The sequence below is a fragment of the Macrobrachium nipponense genome, chromosome 21, assembly GCF_015104395.2.
Source record: "Macrobrachium nipponense isolate FS-2020 chromosome 21, ASM1510439v2, whole genome shotgun sequence".
Lineage (NCBI taxonomy): Eukaryota > Metazoa > Arthropoda > Malacostraca > Decapoda > Palaemonidae > Macrobrachium > Macrobrachium nipponense.
Genome location: NC_087212.1, coordinates 41,419,193 through 41,439,118, shown reverse-complemented (window position 1 = coordinate 41,439,118; position 19,926 = coordinate 41,419,193). Strand labels below are relative to the sequence as shown.

Here is a 19,926-nt window from a genome sequence, read left to right as displayed (position 1 = left end):
TCAAAAATAAATAAATAAATAAATAAATAAATAAATAAATAAATAAAAAATAAATAAAAGAAGGAAACTTTTCCCGTTCATTACACAAATCCTCTGCTCAGGCTTAACTTCCAGTACTGACTGACCAACTGTGTAAGCCATTATACCCCAGGTGCGAAACAGCGAAAGGCTGATGAGGCTTTCCTATCATCAGCGGCGTTGCCATGTTTCCCATCCCGCCGAATTAGGCCCCTCGCCCTAATCCAAAAAGGTCCAGCTTGGGTAATAACCTCGAGGTCAAATTCCACACGATAATCTACATTAATCTGGCGTACTGTCCGCCTACTGACTTGTACCTATAAATTACACTTGACCTATATCTCTTTGATTTTGCTTTTGTATTATAAAGTGATAGAAAATATCTTTATCGAGACCTGTGGGAGGTGGGGTTGGGGGTTGGGTTGGGGGTGGGGGTTGTTAAGGATCTATGGAAGACGCGATCATCCCAAACCCAATGTTTACAGGCAGCCTAGCGCCAAATTACAAAGCGGGCACAAAGCGCGGTTAATCTAAAACGAACGAATGGAGTACTATAGTAAACCTGGGAGACATCAAAGAAAGTCCGAAAGTAGCTGTTCCTTTCATGAAGATTATGCCATATCCTTTAAAAACTGCCAAACAAATACTAAACGTTTGCCCATACGAGATTCTGTTTCTTTTCATGTTTCCTTATGTAACTAACTTTCCTTACAGTTCTTCTTGTGTTTGAAAAGGTAAACGAACAAGTAATGAATGATAAAAGGGTACACTATAAATTTAAGACTGGTCACTGGGTGAATGAATGAGTTTCAGGACACACAAAGCAGGAAATTTGGCGACCAGATTATAATACCCCAAATGGACAGGGACACAGGGCTCGAAACAGATTAATAAAATACCTTTACGACGGAAGGTGGGGTCTTAAGGGGCTCCCTGTTTCTTCAAAATGGATGACTATCAAATGCGATTTCCCGTGAAGACATAAACAACTTCCCTACCAGGTTCGGTTACTTACGATAACATCGTCAGCCTATCATCACGAGGGTAAAAACAATGGCAAGTACTGGAATACAGGAACATCGACAAACTCCGAAATAATAAAGACATCTTCCATATTTGAATAAAAGCAAGGCACGTGATTTTCGCAACTCTGAAATGACTAACCTACCCATTTACATATAAAAGTTTGTCATTATTTGCGGAAATAAGTTTCATAATTTCGCGAAGAGGAGTAAACAATTTAAATAAACATGTACATCAAAGACAATTTTCGAAATTAACTTTGTTAAGCATCTTATCATAACACTTAAAATTGTCAAGTTTGAGTCAACAAGAACAGTCAAATTTTCCACAAATAGCTTCATTGAAATTTTTGAAATCTGGTGAATTTAGCGACATTAGCGCGAATCTTAAGTTACCAAAAACTATCCAACGGTGCTTTTATTTCCAATTCCACACCAAGATAACTAAAGTCCCACTGATATTCACGCCATGGATAAATTAGTGTCCACAGAAAGTAATGGCCGGAAATCGAAGACGACGACTCAAGTTTAAACCACTGGGGTCGAGTATAAAAACTGTTCTTGTAATCATCTATCACGACCTCAAAGTCGCAACAGTGAAACATGAGGTTTCAAACTCAAATAATAATATATATATTTTTTTCTATAAAGTTTACCTAAAAGCTGAAGAAATATTTCCGCTCAAAACAAAGAACCACGTGATCCCTGAAGCCACGTGGTCTCTTTGTCTCGATACCGTACTGATATTTCCCCCAGGAACCTGATACTCACTACTGCTGGCTGCTTTAGGGGAGCTGCTGTAAGGCTGCCTGCCTCTTTCAATACAGTATACACCATACCCAGAACCAACCAGATTTTGTCAATAAAACACATCCTGTCTAACCTGTAAATCTCTCTCTCTCTCTCTCTCTCTCATACACACACATAAACTCATCTCTGTGCATTAATACAATTAATAACAGGACCTCATTTAAGTGATGATGTATATATATATTATATTATAATATATATTAATAGTAGATAGATATATATAGAATACATCATCACTTAAATGAGGTCCTGTTATTAATTGTATTAATGCACAAAAGTATATATATATATATATATATATGTATATATATATATTATATATATTATTATAATATATATTATACACTTTTTAGGGCATAGTTTTTCTCTAATACAATTTTCGTTAAAAGCATATTCACTGAAATCAGCGGTGGAGTTTATTGATCTCCTACAGGAAAAAGGACCAGAAGACGACATTGCCTCACTCGACGTGGAGAGTTTGTTTACGAACGTTCCCGTCGAAGAAACGATCGACATCATTCTTGATCGTGTATACAGGTCCGAGAAGAACCCGCTGCCCATTTCCGAAGATGTTCTCCGAGAGATGCTGAAAGCTAGCACTACAGAAGCCCCTTTCCTCTCTCATCAGGGGGAATTATTTCGACAAGTAGACGGAGTCGCCATGGGATCCCCACTAGGGGTCCTCTTTGCAAATATGTACATGGCCACCGTCGAAGAAAGGACCTTTAGAGAACATCTAAAACCTAGGATTTATGGGCGGTACATCGACGATATATTCGTCACAATAAAAGAGCCTGAAGATACCAAAAAACTAGCAGATGCTCTGAAAAGAAACTCAGTGCTCAACTCACCACAGAGCACAGCCAGCAGAAGACTTTGCCATTTCTTGATGTCCTGGTAAAACAACAAGAAGGACAGTTTAAGACGACGTATACGAAAGCAACGAACGCTGGGCGTTGCTTGAACGGCACGCGGGGATCGGGTGGCTTTGCGGGCATGTGCCTCCCGGGACGCAATATTAAAAAAGGCTTTGTCGATTGAGTGCGTATGTCAACAGAACCTTCACACACAGCTCATCATGGAAAGATATACATAACGAACTCGACCGAATTCGCCAACTGCTGACAAACAACGGGTATGCAGATCAAATTATCGAAGCAGCAATAAAAAAGAAAATGGACGAATTTTACCAACCCAACACCATGGCGAAAAACGAGGAAAACTTGATTATTTACCATCGTGTACATTATGGGTCTGCATACAAGGAGGATTGCTGCACACTACGCGGGATAATAAACAGAGGCGTAACCCCAAAGCCCCTTACCATAAAATAAGCCTCAGGATATATAGTAAGCCCAACCTTGTAGCAGCCTTAATAATGAAGAACAGCACCGCTCCGGGGGGACCGAAGGAGATGTGCACGAATGTAGTTTTACAAATTTACTTGTCCAGGAGGTGTGTAAACCTCACAGCCAAAACACTACATCGGGCACACTACAACGACCCTTCGGAGACGTCTGCTGGCTCATAGAAATAAAGGGGCCATCCATCAACATTACAATAGATGTTCACAACAGAGGAAGCCATCTCTACAAGAGCTCATAGAAGGCACCCAGGTCGTACACAGAGAAGACAACTACGGTCGCCTCTTAATAACGGAAGCAGTGAGCATCGCTATTCAGAAGCCGACCTTGAACGTCCAACAAGAATCGGACCATATACTCCCCTCCAGCAGGAGAAGGAATACCCAAGCCAACAGGGACCAGACAGCGCGCCCCAATCCACCGAGAACATCGCGCCCCTTGGAAGGCATGAGAAGACCCAGCGTCAGCGAAAGTCAAGTAACATCCTTACTCAGGTCGCTGAGACCCGCCCCAACACGAATCAGCAACCGTTAACCAACGTAGACCATTTTGGACATACACACACACACACACACACACACTCAAATTTAAATCATACACATTTATGTATAAACAGAAATTATCTCTTGTACCTTTATGCATGCTATAAAATATATACATATATTTGTACTCCCGTATTTAGATTTCTATATTCATTTTCATTCCTGTATGTAATTTTGTAATTTTTATCTAAAACCAACATGTAACATATTAAACTTTTAAACATACATTTAAGGAAACTCTAGCACATTGGCATTGTATTTTGAATATTTATTTAACACGTTTAAACTTTCACTCTTATTGTCGCAGTACATATGTCCTTATATTCTTTGTAACTAAAACAACGCCCTTAAGCTGTTAATCCTAGACTAACCAGTACCCATACCTCGAGGTCATACCTCCCACACGATGAGATAAATAGGCCGAAAGGTCAGATTGTAAGTCAGTAGTCGCTTGATAATGCCATAAGGCGAAACAGCTGTCGTGACAAAATTCAATAAATGGAAAGAAGGAAGTCTGCGTATATTTCACCAGAAATTGACGAACGAGAATCGGAAAAAACTTCGTCGGTATGAAGATACCTGCAAGAAACTTATTGATGCCACTAAAGCAATTGCTTTTAACGAAAATATATATATATATATAAATATATATATATATATATATATATATATATATATATATATATATATATATATATATATATATATATATATATATATATTTGATTTAAATCACGAAGAAATAAAAAAAAAAACTGATGATTATACGAACTTGGTGTTTCAATTTTCCTTCGTGGCTTTAACTTTTTGTTCAATTATTATATATATATTAATATATATACTATATATATATATATATATATATATATATATATATATATATATATATATATATATAAAGATATATGCCACGTGGCATATATCTTTATTTATGGATTTATCACGTTCCTAACTTTCGTGATTCAGTTTATATATATATATATATCTATATATATTATATACTATATATATATATATATATATATATATATGTGTGTGTGTGTGTGTGTGTGTGTGTGTGTGTGTGTAGGCCAATTACGTAACGTAACGACAAATCCCACCAATTCCATGCAAAATCAACCCGTTTATCCCCTTTATTCTTTATCTTGATTTCCTACTCTTCATCTTAGTTTGAAACAGATTTACCAATGAAGAGTAAAACTGCCTACTTTATAAAGTACTAAGCATGAATTCTGTGCTCTAAGAAACCGGAAAACCCGCGAGCGTACAGATGTTTTTCACTTCAGGGTGATTAGACCCGTTTTGTTTACTGCTAATCTCTCTTCGACTCCAATTAAGTTCAAGATCGAGCCTCAAGACTCCTGCCACGGGAGCCTCTCTACTCGTCCTCTACAGTAAAAGTTTATAACACTAATATAGGAATACTCTTGAGTCCTGTAACCTGTTACTCTGTCAATTATGAGTCTGCTCTGCTCTGTTTCCACACGTCACAAATCCTGCTTGCTCAAAATGCCAGCTGGCGGATGAAATGCACCTCAATAATGAGAGAATGTAACCAAAGTTCTTCAGGTCGGGGCTTCATGGTGACAGGAACATTCTTCGTTATGTTTGGGTCTCCCTTCTGTGAGAAAGTAGCACTCAAAATAATTATTGTGGTCTGATTTTCCATGTTCCAATCAATTCATGTTCACATGAAAAACCGTCTTCAGTTACATGCACACATTAATACAACAATAAAAAAAAATTCTTTTTTTTTTTGGTAATGGGATATATTCCATCAGTATTGACATCTTTTCTCAACTGCTGTTTTTCTTGAATTTTGTATGCAGAAAAATATCCTCATCATTGAACAAAAGATGACTTATTTTTTTCTTTCGTTGGAAAACCTTTTTGCAATATGAGGAACGCAATCGCTTTCATTAACCTGTGATATTAACATGGCATCAATTATACGAATAATAAGAACGCTGAAATGGGCAATTACCGGATGTTACCTATGATGCTATGCACTTCAGGTGGAAACTGAAAACAGTCTTACAACAATAACAATGCATTACACCCTGATACAATTTACATTGTCTTTCAACAATTTACTTACATTATCCATTTACCTATTATTTATCAATAATCTTCTCTCTATATTTCCTATTATCATCCGTAACTTTCAAATTTACTCCATATTCTTGGATGCTTGAATTTCTAGTCAATGGCCCACGTGTGGTTGTTCCTTAAGAAAGGGGTTCATCTTCTGAATAATAATAATAATAATAATAATAATAATAATAATAATAATAATAATAATAATAATAATAATAAACACATCGGAGAATGTTTAATTCACCGACTGAAAACTTCAACCAAGATCTATAGACCTTGACTCCAAAAGCGCCGTCACCAATTAAGTGTAAACCATTCAAAACATTCTCGAAATCAGCATGACCCACATTAATCATCCACGCCAACGTTTATCACATTTGTGACAACACCCGATAAACTTTAGCTCCAAGTGCAAACTACAGAAAAAACACAAGTCTCCTCATTTTACTGTCATTGGGAAGGGGGGGGGGGGGGGGGGGGAGGGGGGGGGGGGGGGGCTTTGATAGTAAAATGAGGATATTTTTTTTTTTTTTTTTTTTTTTTTTTTTTTTTTTAACGGATTTTGTTCTTATCACTCTGATACGATAATTTGCGTTTCTATGTTATATTGCGCAGTAGTCATTCTGATTGACGATTGTATACTACGTATGAATTTACGGTAGGATTGGAATATGGAATACAAAATATGGGCCAAAGGCCAAGCACTGGGACCTATGAGGCCATTCAGCGCTGAAGGGGAAACTAAGAGAAGAAAGGTTTGAAACGTGTGGCAGGAGAAAAGCCTCGCAGTTGCAATGTGAACCAGCTGTTGGGAGAAGCAGGTCAGTAAGATGGAAGAGAGAGTACATGAAGGAAGTACAGTAAAAAAGAATGAAAGAGGTTGCAGCTACGGGCCGAAAGGACGCTGCAAACGAACTTCATGTCATGTCATACCAACGGGCTACGTCACTGCATTTCTCTCTCTTCTGCGTGGAGTTTGCCCAGGAAATGGATTTTCTGTTTATCGCCATATTAGCAGCGCCTCAGTGGCGTGTTCGGTATGGTGTTGGCGTACCACTTCGGTGGCCGCCAGTTCGATTCCCGGGCATTCCATTGGTGTGAGAGATGTGTATTTCTGGTGATACAAGTTTACTCTCGACGTGGTTCGGAAGTCACGTAAAGCCGTTGGTCCAGTTGCTGAAAAACCACTGGTTCCATGCAACGTAAAAACACCATAAAAACAAACAAATCACCATATTAGCTTATCACTTGACATTTACCCTAAAGATGAGGTTGCTCGACTCAATGGCTTAAGCATCTATCACTAGCATAAAATATTATGCGGGAATTATATGCCAACATCATATAACATTCCTAGGCGATCAACGTTCTTTGTACCGAAGTGAAAGTTACTGAGCTTCCCGGAATGGAACACATAGGTGCAATGAAATCATATATTTTTATCTTTTTTGGAGAGAGAGAGAGAGAGAGAGAGAGAGAGAGAGAGAGAGAGAGAGAGAGAGAGAACTTTTCAATGTTTTATATTCTCTCTGACATTGCAACACGACATGTGGGCAAATGGTAAAAACGATATCGATAAATATATTGCATGACTGTTGCGAGAGAGAGAGAGAGAGAGAGAGAGAGAGAGAGAGAAGAGAGAGAGAGAGAGCTCGGAAGATTGAGAACGTCGGAGGCGCCTTCTTTCAAATTTCACAAAAGCTTTTCGGAAACACTGGATGAACTGAAAAACAACTCTTTCTGTAAAGAGTGGGGAGTGGAGTAATCCCCCTTGCCAATCCAAATAATCAAGATTGAAACAATTCGCTGTAAGATCTCGCTATTGTTAGATATTACTTATTAACAAAATTATTAGTTATTATTATTTAGTAATTAAAAAGATAATTCCATATTCATATGGAAAAAGCCTACAGGGACCATCCAAGCTTCCTAACAATATGGTGTTTATTTGAGAGAAGTTACAGAATATAACAGAGGTAACCGAAAGAGATCACTACTGCACATGACTGACCTGTTCTTAATGAAATCGTTATTTTCTAGAAAAAATATAAAAATTAAAGGAAAAAATCCTCTCCGGACAATTCTTTATAATATATATATATATATATATATTATCATAGATATATATATATATATAATATATATATATATATATATATATATATACACCGCTCAATCGTTACCCTGTATATGCGAATTTAATAATACTTGATACGATTGTCTTTACTGAATGTTAGCTGATACTTATGTAGTGATACATAAGTAACGGGCTGACAATACCAGTATCACTATAAGTAATGGGCTGACAATACCAGTATCACTATAAGTAATGGGCTGACAATACCATGGTTTAAAAAATCAAACATAGTACAAGTTAACAAGAACGAAATACATCAAACTGCAAAGCCTACAGGAAAACTCTACATGTATATTAGCCTACTAAAACATTAAAAAATAACATCAGGTTTAGCCTTTTTAATTTAAAAAGCAATCAAATCCTTCACCTCCATATTTCAGTAGATTAGCTAATAACATAACGTATTCCACTGGCAATTGCAAGAGAATGACTTAATGTATTTACTACTTAAATCTATCAACATTTCAACTGACGAACTTAGCAAAAACATGACGTTAAGTGCAAGTGCAATTACCTGTAACTAAGAGAAGTTCTCAAATTCATTGAATAATATGCATGATGAAATTCATAAATAATAATAATAATAATAATAATAATAATAATAATAATAATAATCAATAATAATAATAATAATAATAATAATAATAACGACTCATTTAAAGGATAAGGTCTCACGCCTAACGAAATACAAAATGCCAAATCAATCGCTTTCTTTGTTATTTCGTGCATTTCCCATCAGCCCTCGTCGTAAGCAGCATTCAGAAATTGTTTGTCCTTGAAAACAACACTGGGTCGGCCTTGAACTTATAACTTCTCGTGCATTTCACTGTCAATAACTTTCAACCTTCAACAACTTCCCACACCCTCTCCAGTTTATTATTATTATCATTATTATTATTATTAACCAAACAAAAACTTCTTTCAGTTTTCTTCTGAAGATTGAAAAAGAAACCCACAAAATCACTTTGTAACTTGTTTACTTCTAAGTATTTACATTTATTTTTACTACACATTCGAGTACTTTCAGGCCCTATCTGTGGCCCATTTTCAAGAGATGTTTGGGATGTTAGCCTGGGTCAAGGCCCTTGACCCAGACTAACTTCCCAAACATCTCTTGAAAATGGGCCACAGATAGGGCCTGAAGTACTCGAATGTGTAGTAAAAATAAATGTAAATACTTAAAAGTAAACAAGTTACAAAGTGATTTTGTGGGTTTCTTTTTCAATTATTATTATTATTATTATTATTATTATTATTTTTTTTTTTTTTTTTTTTTTTTTTTTTTTTTTTTTTTTTTTTTTTTTTTTTTTTTTTTTTTTTTTTTTTTTGCTCTATCACAGTCCTCCAATTCGACTGGGTGGTATTTATAGTGTGGGGTTCCGGGTTGCATCCTGCCTCCTTAGGAGTCCAATCACTTTTCTTACTATGTGTGCCGTTTCTAGGATCACACTCTTCTGCATGAGGCCCGGAGCTACTTCAGCCTCTAGTTTTTCCAGATTCCTTTTCAGGGATCTTGGGATCGTGCCTAGTGCTCCTATGATTATGGGTACGATTTCCACTGGCATATCCCATATCCTTCTTATTTCTATTTTCAGATCTTTATACTTATCCATTTTTTTCCCTCTCTTTCTCTTCAACTCTGGTGTCCCATGGTATTGCGACATCAATGAGTGATACTTTTCTTCTTGACTTTGTCAATCAACGTCACGTCTGGTCTGTTTGCACGTATCATCACCCTATCCGTTCTGATACCATAGTCCCAAGAGGATCTTTGCCTGATCGTTTTCTATCACTCCTTCAGGTTGGTGCTCGTACACACTTATTACTGCAAGGTAGCTGATGTTTCTTACACAGGCTCCAGTGGAGGGCTTTTGCCACTGAATCATGCCTCTTTTTGTACTGGTTCTGTGCAAGTGCCGGGCATTCGCTTGCTATGTGGTTTATGGTTTCATTTTTCGTATTGCACTTCCTACATATGGGAGAGATGTTATTTCCGTCTATCATACTTTGAACATATCTGGTTCTTAGGGCCTGATCTTGTGCCGCTGTTATCATTCCTTCAGTTTCCTTCTTTAGCTCTCCCCTCTGTAGCCATTGCCAATTGTCATCGCTGGCTAGTTCTTTAGTCTGTCTCATGTATTGTCCGTGCATTGGTTTGTTGTGCCAGTCCTCTGTTCTTTCTGTCTTTCTCCTGTCTCTGTATATTTCTGGGTCTTCGTCTACTTTTATTAGTCCTTCTTCCCATGCACTCTTTAGCCACTCGTCTTCACTGGTTTTCAGATATTGCCCCAGTGCTCTGTTTTCGATGTTGACGCAGTCCTCTATACTTAGTAGTCCTCTCCTCCTTCCTTTCGTGTTATGTATAGTCTGTCCGTATTTGCTCTTGGGTGTAGTGCTTTGTGTATTGTCATTTGTTTCCTGGTTTTCTGATCTATGCTGCGGAGTTCTGCCTTCGTCCATTCCACCCTATTCCTGCGCTGTATCTGATTACTGGCACTGCCATGTGTTATGGCTTTTATCATATTTCCGGCGTTGAGTTTTGACTTGAGTATCGCCTTGAGTCTCTGCATATATTCTTTCCTGATCGTGTCCTTCATCTCTTGGTGTTTTATATCTCCTCCTTCCATTATTCCAGGTATTTTGTATCCTGTCTCATCTATGTGTTTGATGTTGCTCCATCTGGTAGCTTTATCCCTTCAGTTCTCGTTACTTTGCCTTTTTGTATGTTGACTAAGGCGCATTTTTCTATTCCAAACTCCATCCTGATGTCCCCAGATACAATCCTTACCAGTCTGGATTAGGGTATCTATTTCCTTGATGCTCTTACCATACAGCTTGATGTCGTCCATGAACATCAGATGGTTGATTTTTGTTGCCTCTTTTCTTGAGTTGGTACCCGGCATCCATCTTCCCAGTAGTACTTTTGTCATGGGAATCATGGCTACTACGAAGAGTAGTGGGGACAGTGAGTCGCCCTGGAAGATCCCTCTCCTGATATTAACCTCTGCTAGTCTTATTCCAGAGCTTGTAAGTATTGTATTCCAGTTGCGCATTGTATTTTTGAGGAAGCTGATGGTATTTTCCTCTGCCCCATATATTTTCAGGCATTCTATTAGCCATGTGTGTGGTATCATGTCGAAGGCTTTCTTATAGTCTATCCATGCCATGCTGAGGTTAGTTTTGTTTTCCTTCTCCTACTGTTCTTCATTACCATTTTGTCTATCAGGAGCTGGTCTTTTGTGCCCCTACACTTCCTTCTGCAGCCTTTCTGTTGGTGGGGGATGGTGTTTGTCTCCTCTAGGTAGTTGTATAGCCTTTCACTGATGATACCTGTTAGTAACTTCCACATTATTGGTAGGCAGGTGATAGGCCTGTAGTTACTGGCTATATTTCCCTTACTCTTATCCTTTTGTACTAAGGATGTTCTTCCTGTGGTCATCCATTTGGGTGCTTGGTGATTTGAGATACAATGCTGGAGTTGTTCTGCTATTCGTGGGTGTAGGGCCTTGAAGTTTTTGAGCCAGTATCCATGGACTTCATCGGGACCTGGGGCTTTCCAGTTTGGCATTTTCTTTAGTTGGTGTCTGACTGTGTCTGTCGTGATGTCTGTGAATCTTTGTTTTATTCTCCCTGTTTCTTCTTCCTTGACTTCCTGGAGCCATGTTGCATGTTTGTTGTGTGATACCGGATTGCTCCATATGTTTTCCCAGAGTCTCTTACTTGGTTCGGCTTCAGGAATTTCTGGGTGGTTGTCTTCCCCCTTATTATTATTATTATTATTATTATTATTATTATTATTATTATTCAGAACATACACTCTTATTCATATGGAACACGCCTACAAGGGCCACTGCTTGGAAATTCAAGCTTCAAAGAATATGGAGATCCTTTGAAAGAAGTTACAGGTGGTGCTATGAAATGCAAAAAACGAGAACAGTTATCAGAAAAAAAGATAAGTTACTAAATTAATAAATAAATGGGTAGAATATATATATATATAAACGATTAAAGAGGAAGTAGTACTTTTTACCAAAACATCTCCTCCTATCCTGTCCTATTGAACTTGCAACTTGCAAGTAGGCATCATCTGTCTGTGAACGAAAATCATCAACATGCAAGAATCTGAGTATTCACCCTAATATCATGCAGAGCCTTCCAGTTATCAATCTTCAGTGTACTTGTTTACCTGTTTACTCTGATCTATTCCCGCCCCGCGCCCAATATGCCTCACAGACGTTACGGTAAACACACCGACAAGAGCAGAGCAGAGCAGAGCAGAGCAGAGCAGAGCAAAGCAGAGCAGGGCAGAGCAGAAGGAAGAAGCTCTATTATTTATGCAGACCTACCAGAACCTCCAACATGACATTCCCAGACTGCCTGAGAGGTGAGGAGACGAATGTTCGTCGTATACCAACACTGTCAGTTCTGCCCAGACGAATGGAATTTGGAATATAGAATTTTGGCCCAAGGCCAGGCCAAGCGCTAGGACCTTAGAGGTTATTCAGCGCTGAAACAGAAACTAATCGTCCAAAGGTTATAAATGTGTAAACAGGAGGAAAACCAAGCATTTGTTGGGAGAGGGGGGAAAGTAAGATGGTTTGATTGGTTGATTGATAGAGACTTATCTAAAGAGCATATGAACAGAGGTACAGTGAAAGGAATGGAAGGGGTTACAGCTAGGGGGCGAAGGGACGCCGCAAAGAACCTTCAGTAATGCCTACAGTGCACCTCACGCACTGATGACACTAACCCCGAACGGAGGAATGAGAGCTGATAAGATGAATCTATATCTTGAGGCATTTTGGAACACAGGATGGGTTTCCTTAGTTTTATATCACGCTTGGTGGTGAGAATACCGAGAAAAATAAGTCTAGAATACTTGGAAGTTACGCTTAAGACCCATCCGCCCAAAGATTGTAAATGTAACCTAATTTCCTTTTATAAATTTATGCTGTCTTGTGTCAACTTCCATTTTTGTAGACGACTATAAAATTAATATACCAATTAAATGTGATTATTTTTTTTTTCATCCCTTTTTTTCATCCCTTCTTTTCTTCAAGCCGTCGCTAGACATGGGGATTCTGTTTTCCATGCCAACATAAAATGGCAACTGGTACGGAATAACAAATAGCTAACCTGTTCAAACAACGTGAGCTTTGCATTAAATATAAATCTACAAGTCATTTATATCTATATGTTTGGATATTTATCACAAGAGAACAACGCGTTACTCGAAAAGGACTGATGTTCAGTGTTAGTGTTTTTTTTAGGTCGAAAAGGACTGAAGTTCAGCTTTAGTCTTTTTAGGTGGAATTGTAATGACAAGATAAGCGAGACAATCACAGCAGACAGACAGACAGACAGACAAAGAGAGAGCAAACAATAGTCCATGGGGATACTAAAAACCACCACCATGATTTTGTTACTCATTTTGCAAGTGACAGCCAAAAGCAACACTTAAAAATGGTCCTCAGAGATTATAATGAAAGAGAAAAACAATATGTAGCTGCTTGTTTTTACCGTCTTTCTTCATGATTTCGCCAAAAATACAAATACTAGTACAAATAATACTGCTAGTATTAACTAACCTCACTGTAATGGTGTACGTACAACTCACTGCCAGTAATAATTACAGCCAGACGTAATTTACGAAACAATACTTGCAGTAAAATACTCCTTGATTCAGAACAACAGAATTGGGATGATTTTTAACAAACTTTTCATTGGCCTGAACAAATCGAAAAGCTTTAATAACAAATTTAGCTTCCATATTTCATAATTTGTCACAACAGTGTAAAAAAAAATGCCCCAAAGTTTCTTCGGCGCAATAGTTTTCTGTACATCATACAAGTTGCATGAAACTTTCAGCCAAGGCCCGGTGGTGGCCTGTATTGTTGAAACTTATAAAGGTGCCAGACGCACGATCATGGCTAACTTTAACATTTAATAAAATAAATACTACTGAGGCTAGAGGGCTGCAATTTGTTACGTTTGATGATTGGAAGGTAGATGACCAACATACTAACTTTCAGCCCTCTAACCACAGTAGTTTTAAAGAGGTGACAGACAAAGCCATCTCATTAACTTTCTTTTACAGAGAACTCAAAGGCCTCAACAGCACGTGCCTGACAAGGTGGATGACTGATAGTTCCCGAACCATCAGATAATAACCTAATCTCGAGTACCTTCTCATTAGATTGCACATATACATCTCCGGGGAAAATAGGCCTCCGGCCCAGACACCGACGAACATGATAACAAGAAACGCCACGACTATGCAAGAAAGAAGTCAGTTACGTAAATTTATATCTATATATAAAAAATTTCATTAATATTGACTGCCATTTTGTATTTTGGCTTACATTTACTTTACAATTACATAGTATTTGCATTATATGCCCTTTTCCCCTTGAACTCGAGCTAAAGGTATGAACAATACGGGGTGACTTTCTTATCATCATTCTAATAAAGGGAAATTCTTTAGTGCTGCGGAGACAGCGTCTTCACTGACCTGCGCAGTGAAGTATTAGATGCGCGGTTGTCATTCGATGGCAGTGACATGAGGATATGGACAAAAGCATTGGGCTGGCAACCTCATCCTAAAATATAACTACAAGAATATAAAAAGTGGAATGCTAACTCCACGACATTAAATGTGTAATGTCAGAGGTAACATATACAAAATGAAGGGAAAAAAAAACATAATTATAATGTCATGGTTTCAGGAAGTGGAGAGGAGCATGGGCTACCAACCTCATCTATAAAAAAAAAATTTTAAGAATCCAAAAAGTGGAATACCAACTGCACAGCATGAAAAATATAAAAGTCAAAGCTACCATCAGAGGTAAAACACATACGAATCGGATATATACTGTCGCAGTTTACTGGAGATGAGAGTCACAGTTCCCAGCATCCGGACACCATAGGAAATCATATTTGCTTCGATCATCTTTATCTCGAGGTACGAAATGGCAATCAAGAAACAAACCGCATATACAGTGTCCGAAGTAGACACACACACACACACACGTACACTAAATATTCAGGAAGAAAGGGCCCGTGTGTGGAGAGGGTGACCTATACTACGTGGGGGGAGACAACGGGAGAAATTTGAATTTGCTTAGACGGGAACAATAAAAACATACATGACAGTATGAGTGTACTGGCTGTAAACTCTTGAGATAAAAAATACACAGATATATATATATATATATATATATATGTGTGTGTGTGTGTGTGTGTGTGTGTGTAGTGTATATATATATATATATATATATATATATATATATATATATATATATATATATATATAAAAGGCAGATTTACCAAAGGGACATTTAACCCACTGCAACAACAATTTCTGAAATAAAAAACCTTGAGCAGCATAAACAACAAATCTAAATAGAGGCAAGCTTACGAGATCGCGTAAAAAAAAAAAAAAAAAAAAAAAAAAAAAGCCAGACTGAGCACTGCATCTTAATGACTGCGAGAGGATTACTGAAAATCCCCGGGATGAAACAAGGCAAAGGATTACCAGAGGACCACGTGGACGTACACAACGGACCAAGGACGAGATCAAGAGTTAGATGATATTTAAATTACTTTGTAGGCAATCTGCTCACAATTGTTATCTTTTTTTAAATATTCTTTTTGTTAATATTTTTACTCTTCTTCTTTCCCACCGTTATCCCAACATTAAGGGGTCGGTTGCCTGATGCGCCTTCTCCATCCACTGCCTTCTATCAAAGGCATCATCCTCCACCAAACCTCTTCTCTCCATATCTTCCTTCACTTTATCTCGCTATCCAATTCTCTGTCTCCCTCTCGATCTTCTTCCTCTAACAGGTTCCTCCCAAGCCCTTTTCACTCCCTCCTCGTCATCCATCCTCAACACATGCCCATACCCTCGCAATCGTGGCTCTCTCTTTTATCACCTCCGTTTTACTATGCCTGCCCTTCTTATTTCATAATTTTTGTTAATCTTTTTACTATTATTCTCAATAATAATACTATCACTACCAACAATATATTTTTTATTACTACTTCAGCAATTGTGTGGATATTACCAATTATCATTTCAATAACTTTAACACGTGTATTTTGTTTGTGTGTTTTTATTTAATGTCTCTACTTTCTATATTCCATGTATATCCCTCGTGCCGAAAGTAAAGATAATTATTATTATTATTATTATTATTATTATATATAGCCAGATGTGTAGTAAGGACCAGGGCCAAGCGCTGGGACCTATGATGTCATTCAGCGCCGAAACAAAAATTGAGAGTAGAAAGATTTGAAAGGGGTAACAGGGGGAAAACCTCGCAGCTACACTATGAATAAATTGTTAGGAGAGAGTTATACGGATGACAACAGAAAGAGAATATGAAAGGAGGTACAGTAAAAAGGAGGTATGGTAGGCTGAGGGCACTATTTATGTGCAAGAGAAGCACGCATTACTTATACTTAAGATCATTAACACCAAGGTAAAACAATCTCGATTACTTGGGAACCGAAAATGGTTAATGCCTGATAACTCATCATCAATTAATTTATTGAAAATTAAAATTCTTAGCTCCATAGATCAGTTCATTAGAGCAAAATATATTTTTAAAAAATATGACAAATTCAAGAGAATGAATAATAGAAAATATTTAAAAACACGTGAACAACAGTGACAGCTAAATGCAACACCCCCGAAAAAAATTCAGAAGCTAAAATATAAAAAATAAAAAAAGTAAAAAATAAAAAAAAAATAAAAATGTTTTACAAAGTCTCTCTCACTCACTTGACCCAATCGACATCTCTCTCAGCTGGGAGTTCTGATAAGATAACAAGTGACAGAGACAATTTCTATCTCCAATGGAGGAAGAAAAAAAAAAAGGGTCCCAGACGTCGCACCCGACAAAAGGAACATGACGAAACACAATGGTGCCCATATCATCAGAAAAGCAGAGCTCAAGGAACCTGCATTCCCATTATTAACTTGTGTCTCCCAGAGAGAGAGAGAGAGAGAGAGAGAGAGAGAGAGAGAGAGAGAGAGAGAGAGAGTTGTGCATGTAAAAAAGTTAAACTAACATTAAATAAGGCATTCTTAACTTTCGTAGATGACCGTTTACCATTACAGAGCGAGAGAGAGAAGATAGAGAGACGATGTGTGAGAGAGATGGAGAGAGAGAGAGAGAGTTGTGCATGTAAAAAAGTTAAACTAACATTAAATAAGGCATTCTTAACTTTCGTAGATGACGTTTACACATACAAGGAGAGGAGAGAGAGAGAGAGAGAGAGAGAGAGAGAGAGAGAGAGAGGGGAGGGGGAGAAGGATCGCACATGGGAGGAAGAAATACCTTTCCATGTGACTTACCCCTACGAAACGACGCATTTGCTTATCATATCCACAAAGCTCAGCTTCCAAACATATCGACTGATACAGTTTCTGATATGAAATTCTATGCCAATAAATACTCCTAATTAATCCGAGATAAGAGGACGATGCGTCAGTCCCCCCTCCCGAGTGGTTTATCAAGGGCAACGAATCCTAACACCTTGTTTACAAACAGAAGCTAACCTCCTTTCTCACGAGGGGAAGTTGGTGATAATTATACCTCTCATTGTTTTGTGCCTCATTGCTTTTGATCGTGGTGGATCTGATGCCTTTATCAACATTAATAGAGGGAGACGCTAATAAGCGAAGTCTGACTGCATCTAATAGCATACAATTACTTGACCGATAATCGGTAATGCAATACTCCAGGAATTAACATAGTGAGCTAAGCAGCATTTTCAACATATAAAGGGAAAGATACGAAATGTGGAAAAATATATATAAAAAAATAGGACAGGTCGTTATCGTACAACCAAACTATATTCTATCGGTAAATATTTTGAAATTTCCAAATAGGAAGGGTACGGTTTTCTTTCTCGCACTGCAGGTACCGCATTTAAATAGCGTGGCAGGGTCCACTGCTTACTTCTAGAACAACGGATGCCCTTTACAACTTAATCAATTATTTTATAGCAGTCTCAACTCTCTCTCTCTCTCTCTCTCTCTCTCTCTCTCTCTCTCTCTCTCTCTCTCTCTCTCTCTCTCTCTCTCTCTCTCTCTCTCTCTGTCCTCCCAGGGTTACATATAATATTACCCTATGACTTCAGAATATGATTATCAGGAACAGGGCCAAACATCCCTATAATACAGTGAAATAAAAGAAAGCTATTTTTCAGTCAAATAAAAGAAAGCTATTTTTCAGTCAGAGTATATAGATGCGCCTCTACCTCCTTTGCTAAAGTTATGTTCCCTTCCCTGAGAAACAAATTTAGGAAATGTGCGTGTTATTATTCAAGAGGTGGAGGAAACTGTGTGACGTGAATATGTCGCTGTTAAACAATAGGAATAAATGTGCCAAACTGGCGTCAACGCAGTTACAAATGATGCTATTCAGTGTAATTAAAAATATATATATATCACATTAAAAATAGTGCCTTTCAGTAAAAAATGGCAATAAATACTCACTGTGCAATGGCTGAAATAATTAATACAAATAAACTTTACATCAATGGGTGAGCAAATCATCGTGGGTTTGCGGTGTAAAATAAATAATAATTTTTTACGGTAAATACTAGAATTTTTCGTTGTTTCATTTTTCGTTTTGATTTTTAACAAGATTACTTTTAATAATAACCAAAACCATTCAGCTTCAACATGACATCAAAATAAGTAACCTTCCATGAAAACTAACTCTGCATAAACAATGTATAAGAAGAAAAAAAAACTACAGTTTTTAAATCAACAGTCATATGAAAACCTTATTCGTCACCTTTTTTTACCGTAATACAGGCATCTACAATAATAAACTAAATATAAAAAATATTTATACCTGTTTCATAATATGCAAAGTAATTTTGAATTTTTCGTGCTTGCTTTAGGCTTGAGGAACATTTTATTTGTAAAAGGTAGAGAAATATTTCTGGGTCTAATTTCTGCTCATTTACACACACGTACAGGGACTTGGAACAAGTACTTTCGTAGTATATTCCACATTTTCAAGTTCAGACTGAATATAAAAGAAGCTGACAGGCCTTTGTGTACAAACTGTGAAAGAGGAGACGGAGTTAGACTTTATTAATCTGGGCGGGCATGTCCTTTAAGCAAAAGAGATAAGGAAAGGGGATCAAGTAGTAGAATATACTACGAAAGTATGTACTTGTTCCTAGTCCCTGTTTCCCTTACCCCTTCTACCGTGGTTTTAAGGATATTTTCAAGTGTACGTATTCCTTCGTGCTACATTGATATATATGTGTGTATGGTGTAATGGGGTATACGTATAATAGTATATTATAATATATTAATAGATTAAATTAGATTATATATATATATGTATCTATATAATATATATATATATATATAATCTCAAAACATGAAAAAACTAAAAGTAATTAAGGGATCATTTAATCGCCAACATCACAAAATCCTCATCAGAATTTGCGGTCGCTTCAGTTTATTCTACACCAAGATATTAGCAGCTGATACAGAAAGCGACTTTCTCTGTTCACACGGAGGCGATTAGATAATACAAATCAGGCGAGGTTCGTTCACAATGCAAAGATGTAGGCTACTTGGTCAGCGTCAGTTAGACCTCAAGATAAGCAACGGAGAGCGAAATGGGTTCACGTTTGCCTGATCTGGCTTCGAAAACGCTGGCCGTACATCTTTTTTTTGTGTCGTCTCGCTTATCAGTCACACACTCAAAAATTATAAATTGATATATATATAGATATATATATATATAATAATAATATATATGCATTTAGCTACAAATGTCCTTCAACATCCAATTCGCCCTACCTCAGAATTAATATATTTGCATATATGTTAACCGAAGGGGAAATTTTTTGATTGATGATAATTTCGTCCTCTCGTGGATTCGAGCCAGCGGACAGAA

At 37.4% G+C, this 19,926-nt stretch overlaps 1 protein-coding gene across 3 annotated transcripts in view; it reads right to left on the bottom strand.

Annotated features, from left to right (window-relative positions):
• The window catches only part of LOC135197960 (reticulophagy regulator 3-like), a 131,415-nt gene that overhangs the window by 71,380 nt on the left and 40,109 nt on the right, over window positions 1–19,926 (bottom strand). Inside the window, exon 2 of one of the 3 annotated variants that reach the window (XM_064225259.1) lies at window positions 14,502–14,589. The exons of the other annotated variants lie outside the window; for them this stretch is intronic. Within the exon in view, the coding sequence (XP_064081329.1) occupies window positions 14,502–14,551 (50 nt within the window). The 5' untranslated portion in view covers window positions 14,552–14,589. The remainder of the gene's footprint in view (window positions 1–14,501; window positions 14,590–19,926) is intronic. 3 annotated transcript variants of the gene reach the window in all.